The sequence below is a fragment of the Salvelinus alpinus genome, chromosome 25 (genome assembly GCF_045679555.1).
Source record: "Salvelinus alpinus chromosome 25, SLU_Salpinus.1, whole genome shotgun sequence".
In the NCBI taxonomy this organism is placed as follows: domain Eukaryota; kingdom Metazoa; phylum Chordata; class Actinopteri; order Salmoniformes; family Salmonidae; genus Salvelinus; species Salvelinus alpinus.
Window position 1 is genome coordinate 25,804,261 of NC_092110.1, and position 13,994 is coordinate 25,818,254.

Here is a 13,994-nt window from a genome sequence, read left to right on the forward strand (position 1 = left end):
GCTCTTGTACCTTTTGTGAACCCCTCATTTCTTATTTAGTGTTATGCCCATTGTTAGAGCTCGTGTAATTTTTTTAATGGCTTGTACAGTAGACAGTTCCAGACAGTTACTCTGCTGTCACATTGTCTGTATCCTACTCCTTGCCCTTAGGGTCTGGTATACACACACACACACACTGTCTCATTGTCTGTATCCTACTCCCTGCCCTTAGGGTCTGGTATACACACACACACACTGCCATGCACTCTCTAACCTGTGTGTCGGGTGTGACAGCAGTGGGATGGCTGGCTAGCTCATTCTCACACCCACACAGCACAGACACATGTACACACACACACACACTTTATTCATTAAACTTGACGCCACTTCATCTTAATCACCTTTGAGCTGCAGTGAACACATCCCATGTCATATGCCTTTTTGTGTAGACCAGGTGCCTGGTCTAGACTAGTTGTATTTGCTGTTTATTGCTGCATTCAGGGTGTTGACAGATGTTTCCCTATCACAGTTGACGCAGCTGGACCCTAACCTGCACTGTCTCAGACTGCACAGATGTGTGGCCCAGAACGTAGAGGTCCGCACCCCAGCACCCAGCGAACTCCTACACGACCTGGTGAGCTAACACCTTATTCAGCATAATACTTCACTGGAAATGCACAGAGGATTTTACTTGTGTTTAACATCCCTGACCTATGTGTGAAGGTGTTATCTGACTGAGTTGTTTCCTTTGTGCAGTTGTATGACGAGCTAGAGGTGTTTCCAATGAATGTATTCACCCTGCACATGACGAGACCTGCCTGCACTGGAGACTTTGGTAGGTGTTCTGTACTCTAGCAGACAGGAACAGTATGTGTGTGTCATTGCCTCATAGATCCTATAAATCATTAGTTCAGCTCTATTTGTAAATATATGGTCATTGCACTCTACTAGCCATCGTTGACGCTGTCTCTCATCTCTGATGTCAGGCTTTGCAGTCACAGGGCACATAGATGGACAGAGGAACAGCCGCATCTTTGTCAGTGAGGTTCTGCCTGATGGACTGGCCTTCAGTGAAGGTATGTTCACTTCATTTAACTTTGATTAATAAACTCTGCAAAAAAAGAAACGTCCCTTTTTCAGGACCCTGTCTCTCAAAGATAATTTGTAAAAATCCAAATAACTTCACAGATCTTCATTGTAAATGGTTTAAACACTGTTTCCCATGCTTGTTCAATGAACCATAAACAATTAATGAACATGCACCTGTGGAACGGTCATTAAGACACTAACAGCTTACAGACGGTAGGCAATTAAGGTCACAGTTATGAAAACTTAGGACACTGACTCTGTTCTACTGACTCTGAAAAACACCAAAAGAAAGATCCCCAGGGTCCCTGCTCATCTGCGTGAACGTGCTTTAGGCATGCTGCAAGGAGGCATGAGGACTGCAGATGTGGCCAAGGCAATAAATTGCAATGTCCGTACTGTGAGACACCAAAGACAGCGCTACAGGGAGACAGGACGGACAGCTGATCGTCCTCGCAGTGGCAGACCACGTGTGACAACACCTGCACCGGATCGGTACATCCGAACATCACACCTGCAGGACAGGTACAGGATGGCAACAACAACTGCCTGAGTTACACCAGGAACGCACAATCCCTCCATCAGTGCTCAGACTGTCCGCAATAGGCTGAGAGAGGCTGGACTGAGGGCTTGTAGGCCTGTTGTAAGGCAGGTCATGACCAGACATCACCGGCAACAACGTCGCCTATGGGCACAAACCCACCGTCGCTGGACCAGACAGGACTGGCAAAAAGTGCTCTTCACTGACGAGTCGCGGTTTTGTCTCACGTTTATTGTCGAAGGAATGAGCGTTATGCCAAGGCCTGTACTCTGGAGCGGGATCGATTTGGAGGTGGAGAGTCTGTCATGGTCTGGGGCGGTGTGTCACAGCATCATTGGACTGAGCTTGTTGTCATTGCAGGTAATCTCAACGCTGTGTGTTACACGGAAGACATCCTCCTCCTTCATGTGGTACCCTTCCTGCAGGCTCTTCCTGACATGACCCTCCAGCATGACAATGCCACCAGCCATACTGCTCGTTCTGTGCATGATTTCCTGCAAGACAGGAATGTCAGTGTTCTGCCATGGCAAGCGAAGAGCCCGGATCTCAATCCCATTGAGCACATCTGGGACCTGTTGGATCGGAGGGTGAGGGCTAGGGCCAATCCCCCCAGAAATGTCCAGGAACTTGCAGGTGCCTTGGTGGAAGAGTGGGGTAACATCTCACAGCAAGAACTGGCAAATCTGGTGCAGTCCATGAGGAGGAGATGCACTGCAGTACTTAATGCAGCTGGTGACCACACCAGATACTGACTGTTCCTTTTGATTTTGACCCCCCCTTTGTTCAGGGACACATTATTCCATTTCTGTTAGTCACATGTCTGTGGAACTTCAGTTTATGTCTCAGTTGTTGAATCTTATTATGTTCATTCAAATATTTACACATGTTAAGTTTGCTGAAAATAAATGCAGTTGACAGTGAGAGGACGTTTCTTTTTTTGCTGAGTTTATTTACACTACTTACATATCTCTGTTACTGTAGTGTGACTTTATTTCTTACTGTGTGTTCCTCACACAGGCCTGAGACCAGGTAATGAGATTGTGGTTCTGAACGGTCGAGGCGTGTCCACTTTGGACCTGGGTCTGATCCAGAAGCTGTTCGCTGAGCAGACCCTCCAGCTGACCCTCAGACGGGACGCACCGCCCACCTCACCCCTGACCTCTGACCCCTCGACTCCGACCCCATTCTCCAACCAATCACAGCTGCTGCAGGACTTCCTGGACATACACCACCACGCCAAGTCCACTACAGGTGAGATTGTGCACCCTCACACACACACTAACACACATACTAAGACAAACGCGCACACACACAATACTGTGTCTTCGCCAAAAGGCTGGTAGGCATCACTTCACAGGTCTAACACAATTACCGTAACTATACAGTGTGGGAAAATCCTCTGCGCTTCAGGTCACTGGCTCAAAGAACTGGCATCAATGGTATGATCAAACTCAGAGCATCAGCTGGTTTACTATGAAGCTAACTCAATCACCAACAATTACATAGATAACTTATTGATGTCTGCCTTGGATTAGTATTTTATACCAGGGGTCTTCAACCTTTTCTTGCCCAGGGGCCTCCATCGAGGCGGCCCATCATATGTTAAGAATATACATGTTTTCTTGTCTTGTCTTATCAGGTGAATGATAATGTCAAGGAGAAGTAATCACATGTTTTAAATGAATAGATTTGGTAGATTGTTTTTCATTACTTTCACCTCCCCACATAAATGGAAGAGGAAGTATAAACTCTACCATAGCCTATTAGCTAGGAGAACATTTGAGCTAATAGCAGCTGTTTAGCTGGTAAACAAAGGTTAGTCATGTGTCGGCAAAAATGTATGTCCAAGTCAAAACAGGTTACCAGCAGCCAGCGCCACTTGCTGTGACCCGTACTCGCGGGTGCTTTTTGAAATCATATGTCAGAGACTCCAGTGAGTATAATGAGCTCCAGTGAGTGTAATTTGATCATTAGAAAGAAGATATTCTTCTCTTTTCTTTCAAAATGTGTTTATTCTGTTGCTAGCGATATTTATTTTATATATACACTGCTCAAAAAAATAAAGGGAACACTAAAATAACACATCCTAGATCTGAATGAATGAAATATTCTTCTTAAATAATTTTGTCTTTACATAGTTGAATGTGCTGACAACAAAATCACACAAAAATGATCAATGGAAATCAAATGTATCAACCCATGGAGGTCTGGATTTGGAGCCACACTCAAAATTAAAGTGGAAAACCACACTAGAGGCTGATCCAACTTTGATGTAATGTCCTTAAAACAAGTCAAAATGAGGCTCAGTAGTGTGTGTGGCCTCCTAGTGCCTGTATGACCTCCCTACAACGCCTGGGCATGCTCCTGATGAGGTGGCGGATGGTCTCCTGAGGGATCTCCTCCCAGACCTGGACTAAAGCATCCGCCAACTCCTGGACAGTCTGTGGTGCAACGTGGCATTGGTGGATGGAGCGAGACATGATGTCCCAGATGTGCTCAATTGGATTCAGGTCTGGGGAACGGGCGGGCCAGTTCATAGCATCAATGCCTTCCTCTTGCAGGAACTGCTGACACACTCCAGCCACATGAGGTCTAGCATTGTCTTGCATTAGGAGGAACCCAGGGCCAACCGCACCAGCATATGGTCTCACAAGGGGTCTGAGGATCTCATCTCGGTACCTAATGGCAGTCAGGCTACCTCTGGCGAGCACATGGCTGTGCGGCCCCCCAAAGAAATGCCACCCCACACCATGACTGACCCACCGCCAAACCGGTCATGCTGGAGGATGTTGCAGGCAGCAGAACGTTCTCCACGGCGTCTCCAGACTCTGTCACGTCTGTCACATGTGCTCAGTGTGAACCTGCTTTCATCTGTGAAGAGCATAGGGCGCCAGTGGCGAATTTGCCAATCTTGGTGTTCTCTGGCAAATGCCAAACGTCCTGCACGGTGTTGGGCTGTAAGCACAACCCCCACCTGTGGACGTCGGGCCCTCATACCACCCTCATGGAGTCTGTTTCAGACCTGTCTGTTTCTGACACAGCAAACCTTCTTGCCACAGCTCGCATTGATGTGCCATCCTGGATGAGCTGCACTACCTGAGCCACTTGTGTGGGTTGTAGACTCCGTCTCATGCTACCACTAGAGTGAAAGCACCGCCAGCATTCAAAAGTGACCAAAACATCAGCCAGGAAGCATAGGAACTGAGAAGTGGTCTGTGGTCACCACCTGCAGAACCACTCCTTTTTTGGGGGTGTCTTGCTAATTGCCTATAATTTCCACCTTTTGTCTATTCCATTTGCACAACAGCATGTGAAATTTATTGTCAATCAGTGTTGCTTCCTAAGTGGACAGTTTGATTTCACAGAAGTGTGATTGACTTGGAGTTACATTGTGTTGTTTAAGTGTTCCCTTTATTTTTTTGAGCAGTGTATATATATAACTCATATACATACTGTATTTAGCAGATGTTATTGCGGGTGTAATGAAATGCTTTTGTTCCTGTCTCCAACAGTTCAGTAATATCTAAGAATACACACAAATCTAAAAGTAAAATAATTCATTTTAGAAATATTAGGACGAGCAATGTCGGAGTCCGGAGTATAAATACAGTACCAGTCAAAGGTTTGGACACACCTACTCATTACAGGGTTTTTCTTTATTTTTACTAATTTCTACATTGTAGAATAATAGTGAAGACATCAGAACTATGAAATAACACATATAATACCAAGAGTGTGCAAAGCTGTCATCAAGGCAAAGGGTGGCTACTTTGAATAATGATTTGTTTAACACTTTCTTTGGTTACTACATGATTCCATATGTGTTATTTCATAGTTTTGATGTCTTCACTATTATTCTACAATGTAGAAAACCCTGTAATGAGTAGGTGTGTCCAAACTTTTGACTGGTACTGCATATATACACTACCGTTCAAAAGTTTGGGGTCACTTAGAAATGTCCTTGTTTTTGAAAGAAAAGCATATTTTTTGTCCATTTTAAAATAACATCAAATTGATCAGAAATACATTGTTAATGTTGTTCCTTTGTCCCGTGTCTGTGTTCTTTTGCCCATCTTAATATTTTATTTTTATTGGCCAGTCTGAGATATGGCTTTTTCTTTGCAGCACTGCCTAGAAGGCCAGCATCCCGGAGTCGCCTCTTCACTGTTGATGTTGAGACTGGTGTTTTGCGGGTACTATTTAATGAAGCTGCCAGTTGAGGACTTGTGAGGCGTCTGTTTCTCGAACTAGACACTCTTGTGTACTTGTTCTCTTGCTCAGTTGTGCACCGGGGCCTCCCACTCCTCTTTCTATTCTGGTTAGAGCCAGTTTGTCCTGTTCTGTGAAGGGAGTAGTACACAGCGTTGTACGAGATCTTCAGTTTCTTGGCAATTTCTCACATGGAATCGCCTTCATTTCTCAGAACAAGAATAGACTGACTAGTTTCACAAGAAAGTTATTTGTTTCTGGCCATTTTGAGCTTGTAATCAAACCCACAAACAGTTTTCAACTGTGCTAACATAATTGTAAAATAGTTTTTTAATGATCAAATAGCCTTTTAAAATTATAAACTTGGATTAGCTAACACAATGTGCCATTGGAACACAGGAGTGATGGTTGCTGATAATGTGTCTCTGTACACCTACAGTGGGGAGAACAAGTATTTGACACACTGACGATTTTGCAGGTTTTCCTACTTACAAAGCATGTAGAGGTCTGTAATTTTTATCATAGGTACACTTCAACTGTGAGAGACGGAATCTAACACTGCAGGATTTTAATCCATGACGGCGTAGTGTGTTACTAATGGTTTTCTTTGAGACTGTGGTCCCAGCTCTCTTCAGGTCATTGACCAGGTCGTGCCGTGTAGTTCTGGGCTGATCCCTCACCTTCCTCATGATCATTGATGCCCCACGAGGTGAGATCTTGCATGGGGTCCCAGACCGAGGGTGATTGACCGTCATCTTGAACTTCTTCCATTTTCTAATAATTGCGCCAACAGTTGTTGCCTTCTCACCAAGCTGCTTGCCTATTGTCCTGTAGCCCATCCAAGTCTTGTGCAGGTCTACAATTTTAGCCCTGATGTCCTTACACAGCTCTCTGGTCTTGGCCATTGTGGAGAGGGTGGAGTCTGTTTGATTGAGTGTGTGGACAGGTGTCTTTTATACAAGTAACGAGTTCAAACAGGTGCAGTTAATACAGGTAATGAGTGGAGAACAGGAGGGCTTCTTAAAGAAAAACTGTGAGGTCTGTGAGAGCCGGCATTCTTACTGGTTGGTAGGTGATCAAATACTTATGTCATGCAATAAAATGCAAATTAATTACTTAAAAATCATACAATGTGATTTTCTGGATTTTTGTTTTAGATTCCGTCTCTCACAGTTGAAGTGTATCAGTGTATTGGATCAAAATTACAGACCTCTACATGCTTTGTAAGTAGGTTACAGACCTCTACATGCTTTGTAAGTAGGAAAACCTGCAAAATCGGCAGTGTATCAAATACTTCTTCTCCCCACTGTTTATAGATATTCCATAAAAAATAAGCCGTCTCCAGCTACAATAGTAATTTACAACATTAACAAATGTCTACACTGTATTTCTGATCAATTTGTTGTTATTTTAATGGACAAAAATGTGCTTTTCTTTCAAAAACAAGGACATTTCTAAGTACACTATAGACATTATGGACAGTATGTGGTTAGAATATGTAGTATATCTGAAGAATACGTAGGATAGAATAGTATATGTACAGCAATAGTTGAAAAGTCTGCATAGCAATGATAGGAGAGACCATGTGAGGATATGACAGAGCCAAGTGACTTGGTGTATAGCGAGAATAGGAGAGGGCCTAGAACAGAGCCCTGGGGGACACCAGTGGTGAGAGCACGTGGTGCGGAGACAGATTCTGGCCACGCCACCTGGTAGGAGCGACCTGTCAGGTAGGACGCAATCCAAGCGTGGGCCGCGCCGGAGATGCCCAGCTCGGAGAGGGTGGAGAGGAGGATCTGATGGTTCACAGTATCAAAGGCAGCCGATAGGTCTAGAAGGATGAGAGCATGATGATGACCTTGACTAGAACACAGTATATACATATGAAATTAGTAAAACAGTATGTAAACATTATTCATGTGACCAGTGTTGCATGTCTATGTACGTAGGGCAGCAGCCTCGACGGTGCAGGGTTGAGTAACCGGGTGGTAGCCGGCTATTGAAAGTGACTAAGTTCAGGGCAGGGTACTGGGTGGAGGCCGGCTAGTGATGTCTATTTAACAGACGGATGGCCTTGAGATAGAAGATGTTTTTCGGTCTTTCAGTCCCATCTTTGATGCACCTGTACTGACCTCACCTTCTGGATGATAGCGGGGTGAACAGGCCGTGGCTCGGATGGCTGAGGTCCTTGATGTCTTCTGGCCCTTCCTGTGACACCAGCTGTAGATGTCCTGGAGGGCAGGCAGTGTGCAACCGGTGATGTGTTGGGCAGACTGCACCACCCTCTGGAGAGCCCTGCGGTTGCGAACGGTGCAGTTGCCGTACCAAGTAGTGATACAGCCCGACAGGATGCTCTCAATGGTTCAACTGTAAAAGTTTGTGAGGGTCTTAGGGGCCAAGACAAATTTCTTCAGCTTCATGAGGTTGAAGAGGCGCTCTTTGCCTTTTTCACCATACTGTCTGTGTGGGCGTACTATTTCAGATTGTCAGTGATGTGTATGCCGAGGAACTTGAAGCTTTTCACCTTCTCCGCTGCGGCCCCATCGATGCGGATGGGGCTGCACTCCCTCTGCTGTCTCCTGAAGTCCACGATCAGCTCCTTCGTTTTGTTGAGGGAGAGGTTATTTTCATTGCACCACTCCACCTGGGCCCTCACCTGCTCCCTTTAGGCTGTCTTGTCGTTGTTGGTAATCAGGCCTATGACTGTTGTGTCGTCTGCAAACTTAATGATTAAGTTGGAGGTGTGCGTGGCCACGCAGTCATGGGCGAACAGGGAGTACAGGAGAAGGCTGAGCACCCACCCTTGTGGGGCCCATGTGTTGAGGATCAGTGTATTGGAGGTGTTTTTGCCTATCTTCACCACATGGGGGGCGACCCGTCAGGAAGTCCAGGACCCCCTACAGTATGGACCCCTTGGGGTCCACGGATCCCCGGTTGAATACACCTGATGTATACTATATCTACTGTGCACTGAGACCAGTAAACATACAACATGTCTCTCTACTCAACGCTGCCAACAAGTGTTCCTGGCTGTGGCAGATGGCTGGTGATATAGTCACAGTCACACTTCCACAGAATTGCTGCTACTTGGCAGATACTGTGTTAGGACTGGGCCTACTATCAGTAGGTGTGGGTACCACCAACCTTCCTCGATTCCGCTCCCAACACTTTCTCTGGAAATGGTCTATCAACAAGCTGTTGCGCTGACTTGCTTCTCTCCACCAATGTGATCTCATTATTGAAAGGATGCCAGAATATCAGACAAATTCTGTGGAAAGTGCCAACAATTGGTTTTCTGTATGAAATGACATTACTATTATAAACATTATATAAACACAATACTAATCATCACTCATCTATCAAAGAATTTGGCTGACAATTCTCCAGCTCTCTCTTTTACAGCCCTCCCTTCCTTCCCTACGTCTGCTTATCTCTGTCTGTAGAGGATCATTTAGATGAGCTGTTTGTCACTTACACCCTATTAAGTCACCACAGACTTCCTTTTTATGAGAGTCAAATACATCCTCAAAACCCATCAGCCCCAATACGTTATACTTCCTCAAAACCCATCAGCCCCAATACGTTATACTTCCTCAAAACCCATCAGCCCCAATACGTTATGCTTCCTCAAAACCCATCAGCCCCAATACGTTATGCTTCCTCAAAACCCATCAGCCCCAATACGTTATGCTTCCTCAAAACCCATCAGCCCCAATACGTTATGCTTCCTCAAAACCCATCAGCCCCAATACGTTATGCTTCCTCAAAACCCATCAGCCCCAATACGTTATGCTTCCTCAAAACCCATCAGCCCCAATACGTTATGCTTCCTCAAAACCCATCAGCCCCAATACGTTATGCTTCCTCAAAACCCATCAGCCCCAATACGTTATGCTTCCTCAAAACCCATCAGCCCCAATACGTTATGCTTCCTCAAAACCCATCAGCCCCAATACGTTATGCTTCCTCAAAACCCATCAGCCCCAATACGTTATACTTCCTCAAAACCCATCAGCCCCAATACGTTATACTTCCTCGAACCTAACGTAGCAGGCTTAAAAGAAACACCGTTAACTAGATCCCCCTATATACTGGTCTTAACGAGAAGAGAGAGAAAAAAACTGTCTGGGGAGTTCTCGAGGTTCTCTTCTACACTGTTCAACCAATTCGGTAAATGTGGCAGAGGAGTTGAGACGGAGTGTCGCCTTGGTTAACGTCCAAAAGTGGAAGTCGCGTCACGGTCTCTTTCCATTTTCCTTGAAAACTGGAGCATCCAGTTGTTGAGGACTCAGCAGAGACTATACTTCCTGAAAATCCATCAGCCACATTGACCCTTCAGAGTCCGCCGGACCCGATGAGCAGTGGAAATGTCTAGAAAGGTCTTAAGCATAGGAACATGTATGTTCAGGGGAGAGAGGAAGTGTTTTAATAAGAAGGTGTTTTACTGAAGGTCTCTTCCTATCGTAGGCTTAGTTTCCGGTGATGACTGACACAGTGAGGCAGGGTTCTGGAGGAACGCCTCGCATGCAGCTAGCTGAAACAGTCACAGTTGCATGAGCAGGCGTTATTCTTTTAAACTACACATAGTTTTACTCTTCCCCGACTGGCATTCATTTCTAAGGTGAGGGTATCAAAATATATAGTCATGTTTTCCTCTACTGTATATTTATGTTTCATGACTTTGAAGAAGTGTCTTTTATACAGTGGAAATTACGTTTGTGTAATTGCTTTAGCTGGTGACGCTTCGGTCTATGTCTTCATAGTTTTGCTTGTTAGTGAAATTATGATGAATTTTCATGCAGCAATTTGAATCTCTGAGGGATTATCTCACCACACTATTTATACAGATAGGGTTTTCATGTAATTATGCTTTAGGTCATTTATTCTGCGTATGAGAACTGAGAAAGTTTCTCCTTCAAGTAGTTAGGGTGTTGAGTTCTCACAGTTGTAAAAGAGAGTGAATGACAGTAATTTGTCACGACAACATCCTGAACCAACACCCCAGGCAACACTTCACACTACAGGACTGATGATGACATGCAGTACAACTTACTGAAAACTGTGTAGCCACTGGCTTGCCACTCAGATGGAGATAAAAGCATCTTACTGTACATAAGATATGAGATAGGCCTACAACATGACTGCAGTTTCATCCTCTGCCTCTAGAGGGGGTGTGATCCCAGTCAGGCTGACGAGGGTGATGAGAGGTCAACTCTCTGAACCATACTAGTGTGACAACAACCAGGCAAGACCCCTGGTGTGTGTGAAATGTTTTGTGACATGTTATATTGCTTTGAGATATGCTTAGTAGGGAAAGGGTTTGTTCAGCTACATCTTTCTGATAAGTGCCTCTGAAAAGCCTCATTCTTCAGGTGTTTACTTACCAATCAAAAGGTCAAATCAATTGATTGTGCTCATGTGCTGAGTTGATTTCCCAATAGCCTGTGAGTTTGTTAGAAGCAGGAAGGGAAGAAGGCAGGAAGGGTAGATATCCCTACCAGACACAGTTAGTGTAATCAGATCTGACCTCAGTTAATCCGGTGCCTTTAACCAGAGGCACTGTGTGACTGCGAGCTTTCCCAAAATGTGATTTTTAGGAAAACTGCTACAGGAGTTAATTATCATCAGCTCTCCGCTGAGACCATGTCCAACAGACGAAGGGAACTGTTCGATTGGTTCCCTTGACTGACAAATGGAAGAGGCACTTCACTGTGATGATGTTTTAGAATGCTGCATGTCTAGTCCACATCTCCCTGTCGACACCTATGATTGCTTGGTACACTAGTACTACAGAACTGTGTGTGTGCTATGTGGTCAGCAGATGGATGCTGAACTGTAATCATCACCCCATCTCAGAGGAAATGGTGTGTGACAGCACTGGCCTCGAGGACAATAGCATTTCCTTCATACATACCAGTATTCCAGTTGGCTGTGCTTGTATTAAATGGCCAAGCCAGTTAACTATAAAACAGTGAACATCATCCCGTAAATGTGATGCTAATGCTAATTGCTGTGTCTTGCAGATGTGTCCTTGGTGCCAGAGGTCCTTGGTGAGTCCTTAGGCTCTGGGCTGGAGAATGGTCTACAGCACTCCCACAACGGCCACAGGGCCGTACAACACAGCAAGGTAAGACTGAATCTACGCTGCCACTGGTACTGCCCACACTGGGCAGGATGAGTCAGAATAAACATACAGAGAGGAAGACAGATTGAGGGAAAGATTAATTCACACTATAGAATAATCAACAGAGCTTTGAGATCATGAACATAAGCAATCTTGAAGCATAGTTGCTAAAGTATATGTGTGCAAATGAGTGTGTGTGCTGTGCGTATAAATGTGTTTACTGCTCGGCGCCCCTCATCAAGGACAGCTGTGCTGTGGTAGCCAGGCTGAAGATGACTTGGCACCACTCTTAGAGAGATCTGTATATAATTACACCGTCCTGGGCTCAGTCGAAAGACGGCTTGTTACTGTCACACTCAGAGAGAGGCCCTGTGTCTCGGTCTAATGCCCATACTGTCAACACTCCTCTGCCTGCTATTAACCTTCTCACTGTCACACTGAGGCCCCAGCACATGAATATTACCCCAGATAGACATCCTGAATAGTAGAGAGTTGTAAAGACAGCCAGGGTTGGTCTGCTAGGGATGAGGCAGGGTCCAAAGCCCACTGCTAGCATCATTTCCTTCATGGCTCCATCCCTAGCATGGAGGGAGAATAGACCTCAGTATCTCTGTCGCTCTCTCTGCCTCTCTCTCTCTCTCTCTCTCTCTCTCTCTCTCTCTCTCTCTCTCTCTCTCTCTCTCTCTCTCTCTCTCTCTCTCTCTCTCTCTCTGCCTCTCTCTCTGCCTCTCTCTCTGCCTCTCTCTCTGTCTCTCTCTCTCTCTGTCTCTCTGTCTCTGTCTCTCAATTCAATTCAAATTTCTTTATTGGCATGACGTAACAATGTACATATTGCCAAAGCGTACAATATTAACATAATTAAAATGATAATAATCAAGATTGTCAACGGGGCATTCAGTAACCAAAATAATCAAGGGTAAAAATAATCATACAATAACAATGGCTTAGAGGACAGTGCCTGTCAGTCACTATCCCTCATCTTATGGCAGGCAGCAATGTAGTGCGCTGCCAACCCACAGCTCTCTGCGTCCCCCCCCATTCTCTGCACCCCCCTAGCATAATCTCATCAGAGAGGTCTGAAACCTTGAATAAGGGTTTCAAATTTGGGGAAATGACAGTCTCTAAATGTTTTATATTGTCAGGAACTATTGTCTACCCTTCTCAATGGCAAGACTGTGCTCACTGAGCCTGTACTTTATGTTTTTTCTAAGGTTTTGATCAGTAACCATGGTTAAATAGTTTGCCATGGTGATAGCACTGCATTTTGCTTTGTGCTTGTGTTTCCCAATAGGTAGTGTAGTTTTGTTTTGACTGTGTTGTAATTTGGTTGTAATTCTGATTGATTGGGCTTCAGTGTGTTAGAAGAACAGGTTTGTGAACTCAGGACCAGTTGGATGAGGAGCTATTTTCTTTGCTTAACTTTCTACATTGCAGGGCTTGGTAATGATAGAGGATGTCACTGTATTTATGATGTATCCAAAACTAAATTACTCTTTTTTTGAGTTTTTATTATTAGTGGATGTTGGCCTAATTCTGCCCGGCATGCATTGTTTGTAGTTTTCTCCTGGACATGTAGCAGAATCTTACAGAACTCTGTATGCAGGGTTTCAAAGCGGTGTTTGTCCCATTGGGTGAAATCGTGTTTTGCAAGTGGACCCCACACCTCACTGTCATAAAGTGCAATTGGTTCAATGACACATTCAATTTGTTTTAGCCACGTTTTTATAGTTATTTCAATTTGAATTTGTTTTTTAATTCCGGAAAATGCCTTGCGTGCTTTCTCTTTCTGTTCATTCACTGCCTCATTGATGTGTCCAGATGAGCTTATATTTAAACCTATGTAATTGTAGTGTGTGCAATACTCTGTATATTTTGTACCAATTGAAAACTTTGGTCTTATTCCCTGAGATCTGGATCTTCTCTTGAAAATCATTATTTTAGTCTTTTTGGGGTTTACTGCCAGGGCCCAGGTCTGGCAGTCCTGCTCTAGCAGGTCCAGGCTCTGCTGTAGGCCATGTGCTTTGGGTGACAGCAGGCACAGGTCTTTTAACCTCT

At 44.7% G+C, this 13,994-nt stretch overlaps 1 protein-coding gene across 1 annotated transcript in view; it reads left to right on the forward strand.

Moving 5' to 3' along the window:
* LOC139553730 (rho guanine nucleotide exchange factor TIAM2-like) overlaps positions 1–13,994 on the forward strand; it is a 106,544-nt gene that overhangs the window by 65,426 nt on the left and 27,124 nt on the right. Inside the window, exons 11-15 of the mRNA XM_071366335.1 lie at positions 509–613; positions 736–814; positions 966–1,055; positions 2,624–2,857; positions 11,839–11,942. Of these exons, the coding sequence (XP_071222436.1) occupies positions 509–613; positions 736–814; positions 966–1,055; positions 2,624–2,857; positions 11,839–11,942 (612 nt within the window). The remainder of the gene's footprint in view (positions 1–508; positions 614–735; positions 815–965; positions 1,056–2,623; positions 2,858–11,838; positions 11,943–13,994) is intronic.